The sequence below is a fragment of the Alligator sinensis genome, unplaced genomic scaffold (genome assembly GCF_000455745.1).
Source record: "Alligator sinensis unplaced genomic scaffold, ASM45574v1 scaffold1291_1, whole genome shotgun sequence".
NCBI classification, from domain to species: Eukaryota; Metazoa; Chordata; order Crocodylia; family Alligatoridae; genus Alligator; species Alligator sinensis.
The window spans coordinates 1,610,915-1,615,418 of record NW_005842219.1 but is presented as its reverse complement, the minus strand read 5'-3'; the positions used below and the strand labels follow the sequence as shown (position 1 = coordinate 1,615,418).

Below are 4,504 nucleotides of genomic sequence, written 5' to 3'. Positions count from 1 at the left end.
AGTGAGCTGTCTTAATTCTTATAGATAATACCCTTTAATTGAGGGAAACACAGCTCCTTTCTGATATTTGATATTCAGTGTGTTCTCTGATTTGATTGTTGAGGTTCACTCACTAGTAAGCAGGAAAGACGGATTAACAACATTCATAAATTTAGACCTAGTTCTATTATCTTTTTACATATTTTTAATGCAAAAGGAATGTGTCGGATGCTGGTTTAGCCAAACTAATTAGCCCATCCGTTTCAAGGAGCAGATCTGCTGTAATACAGCATTTCTTTTTATGTGACGTGATCCCTAAACTCCACAGAAATGTTTTAAGTCATCTAGGGGAAAACTGTGAAGTCTGGATGTTCTAGCACATTAAAAGGAATGCTGCTTGCCTGCTTCTAGTCAGTCATTTGCTAGCCTATTTTAAATTCACTCTGATAAATTATTTGGGAAGATTAAGATATGTGAATATTTCTTCTAGCTATGCAAGAAGTTGCTGTGCTACAGAAAGTAGAAGCATGGAGCGTAGGAGCCAGATAAAAACACGAACGATCCCATTGCCCTTGTTCGGATGTATTACAACAGATTTACTTTAAAATCTCCCCTCACCCTCCCACAGCATTTTAATTATTAGCTGTTCAGCTGATTGTGGTTGTTTGCCAGTTTGCAGGGAAGAGTGTTTTACAAGTTTCACCAAGTCCTGCTACATTATTTATTACATCCATATATGTATATACATGTTTATTTTTTTTTCACTTAAGAGCCAGCTGAACCAAGCCAAATAGAAGTATCTGTAGGAGGTAAGTAATTGGCTTCAGTCTTGAGAGTACGTGCCCTTCATGTCATTTTTAATACAAGAAGCAAAGCTGTGTTTAATCAAAATACAAGTGATTCTATTTTGTCTTCCTTTTTCAGTTCTACATGAAAGGTTTGAGTTTGCCTTAATACAATGCAGCAAATTACCCTGAAAAAAAATTGTTAGCCTGATATGTTGTAACACTTTGCTGTAAAATAATTATTGTTAAGCAGTAAATCATATCTTGCAGCAGTTGTATTTGAGTGATGGCTCATACACTGAATGATTTATATTCAGAGTAGCTGTTCCCATAGTTCAAATGAATGAATGATTGCTATCACCAAGGAATGTATCACCATGGAAATGTATCACTTGTTTTCATGAATGGTACTTTTTAAGAGAGATATTTCTTAATAGTCGCCCTGTCCCTTTTTTTTACTTTTTACGACAGTCTTTGAGTTAATGAAACTTTGATAGAAAAGATTCTTCATTTTACTATTTTGTTTTCAACAGAGGTTACAGAAGCGGAAGAAAATTCTCAAATAAAACAAGAGCCGGACCCAACGTGGTAGACCTCCATCAATACTAGGGTAAAATTACTTAGTATTTGTCAAAATAAATAGTTGTTAGGGATAGTATTTTTATGCTGCTTTTTAGCGGGTTGCAGGTCTTATCACTGTGGCACAAGGTGGGAGTCCAGGAGATGGGAGTTCTGTCATTGCCTTTGCCTATGACTGTGTGTGAATTAGTATTTGATAGTGTCACCGATTCCTCATCTGTAATACGGAGATAATACTTAACTATTTATCCCTTGTGCTGTGAGGCTTAATTAAAACTTCTGAGGCATTCAGATACTATTGTGATGAGCGTCATAGTATCGCCAGTAAATAAAAATCAATGATGGTGATTGTTATATAAGGGGTAATGACTTCATGTATATCAGGAGTTTTGATGTGCTTGGTGGCGAAGAACATTGGTAAAACTTATGTACATTCCATATTGTAACTGAGCATCTTTTTCACCTTAGTTTTAATATTGCTTAAGTTGGAGACGCTTGGCAAAATATTTAGCTATAATAAAAAAAAAACGTGAGTGCTGCTCCTTTTAAAAGTTGTGTGTCTTATTAACCTCACGAAAACATTCCGTTGAAATTCTGGGGCCATGATTCCTGATGAATCTGATTTCATTTCATCTAGCTTTTCTATCCCTCATTTTTATAAGGATTCTGATAGTGGTGGGGACTGCACTAGACATGGTGTATTGTTACCAAATGGAATTTGCAGAGCTCTAACCTACTGGGGAAGGTTTGCCCTCCTACAAGCTAAGAAGAAAACGTAATTGTGAAGCATTAATAGAGCTGCTTTACTTTTTTCTAACTTCAAATTCAGTGAAATGTTCTGAACCAAGAATTTTTTGGGGTTGGGCTTTGAATGCCTTTGTAATGCCATCTATTGACTGGCACACAGACTGGTTTCATTCGCTTGTGTGGTGCATTCATGCTCTAATCTCTTTAGCTAAAATGAGAAGGCCATTGACTTGCATCCATCACAGAGTTCGTACCCTGAAGCTGAATATCGAGAAATATTTTCCATCATTTAATCTTACAGGGAAATTGGTGGTTTCATTCTTGGAAATATGAGATGAAACTAGATAAAGCCCAAAACATTAGAACACGTGTAAGGAGAAAAACCCTCTGTAGAAGAAAGGAATTATTGCAAATTCTTCAGCCCATATTTGATCAAAATCTGGAGTCTGGTGGAGTCTTATCTGACTTATGGCTGCATGGTTTGGTATGGTAGTCTTTAAAAATCTCCTCTTCCTTGGTAATTGCTACTATCTATTGATTTTTAAAGAGAAAAATGGCATCAAATGATTTGCCTAGTGAAAGCCCTCTTTAAAGAAAGTACTCGAGCACATATGAATGACTAACTATCAAGAGAAGTATTTGCTTGCTAGGTACTTTCCTGAACAGGACCTTAAAGGACTTGGAGATGTACAGTTTTCCACATACATGTATTTGCAATGAGACACCCAGGTGCAATGAAACTAACTTCACCTTTTGTATTTTTTTTACCCTATCTAGTCAGAAGCATCCAGTTCCAAGAAGAGATTGCTGGGACTGTCCTGAGCTGTGTAATATAACTGTATAAGAGAAGTACCTTCTATACAAACCCTTTTTGTACTTTTAGATAGAAATGTCTACTTTTTCAGCAGTTCTGTGAATTGACTTTAAGCAATGAATGACTGTAGATTTGGAATGGCTGGTTTTACTTTGGGATATATTATAATGACTAAATTTTGATGCAGCAATGCTGGAAAAATGACAGGGATTAATCGATTTTTGTTTTAAAAAAAAAAAAGATAAATCAGGAGGGACTTACAGAGCCGTCTACATTTCCCAATAAAGCTGAATTTTACCGCACCTGGACGCATCTGTTATTGGACGAAGAAAAATGCCTACAGTAGTTCAGTTTGTTAGGGTTTTTTTGAGGGGGGTGGGGAAATAATCATTAACTAACTTTTGGTTCTTACTCCTTTACTGGCTGATTGGACTATAGTATCTGTATATTTGAACTAATTTTTCCTATGGTATCTATCACAATTCATATGTTTTTCATAAATAAAAGACAAACTGGTTCACCTGACAGTCAGTATGCATTAATAGAACGGACTGTGAAATGTTCAGTATTTCCATGTGTCTTGGAAACCAACTGAAATGGCAGCCTTCTGGTATTTTGCTCCATTATTTTAAAGTGAAGAGTGCATGTGTTCAGAGTACCATATGATTTATGTAAACTGGATCCTGTCTTGCAGTCAGAATACAGACAGAACTCCCATTGACTTATGTGAGTTTACACCTGCGGCGGGATCGTGCTCTTTGATTAATTTAGAAGTAGTTATGGAAATTTATGCAACTAATCTGCTGTAAATCCTAGTATGTCAAGAGTTCAGTCACCTGTAGTCCTTTCTAATTGCTCCCCACATCATGTAAGAGACAAATGTTAGCATTTTTAAACTTCACAAACCATAAGAGATGTAAAATGCTGGCTGTATGATGAGCTCTGTAGAAGAGAATATGGAGTATTTGTAAAGATTTCTCTCTTCTTGGCATGAGTTTGGGATGACTGCATTATGCACAAATGCTAAATCTTATTCCCTGATTGAGAAATAAAGAAATTTCTGGTGGTTTTCATGACTATCCATGCAGTATAAATTTATGTTTTACAATGCAAACTTAATTTGCTGTAATTTAAAAAAAACAGGTAAATTATACTCTGGCCTATTTATAAAAGTTTGTGTGGAATAAATAAAATGCATCCATGCCTTTCAGACCCAAATCCAACTTTATAGGGTTTTTACTAAATTTTTGAGAGAACATTGTGAAAGATCAATTTTAATCTGGTTTAGAAAGTAGATATGCATTTGGAATATATGGCAAAAGTCTTGGAAATACCTGAAAGGCTCTGCAAATATGAGTTCAGAACAACAATTTCTGCCATTCTAAAGTAATGGGATTTGCTTTAGAATGAGTGTTTTAAAATTAGTTGGTGAGAGGTTTTTCAGAAGTCTTCACTACAGACCTGGCTGCCTTGTTGACCTAATGGTGGTTCTGCTGGCGACATCAGTGGAAGCAGAGTTTCTTCCATGATGAGCCATTTTGAGGACTCCATATCAGTTCTCACTCTCATGCATAGGTGGAGGGAGAAAATACTGGGGGGG

General features: G+C 36.1%; 1 protein-coding gene across 1 annotated transcript in view; it reads left to right on the top strand.

Annotated features, from left to right (window-relative positions):
• The window catches only part of GTF2I (general transcription factor IIi), a 110,013-nt gene extending 106,584 nt beyond the window's left edge, over positions 1-3,429 (top strand). The window contains 3 exon segments of the mRNA XM_025208072.1: positions 750-788; positions 1,298-1,374; positions 2,868-3,429. Of these exon segments, the coding sequence (XP_025063857.1) occupies positions 750-788; positions 1,298-1,356 (98 nt within the window). The 3' untranslated portion in view covers positions 1,357-1,374; positions 2,868-3,429.
• Positions 3,430-4,504: the final 1,075 nt, after the last annotated feature.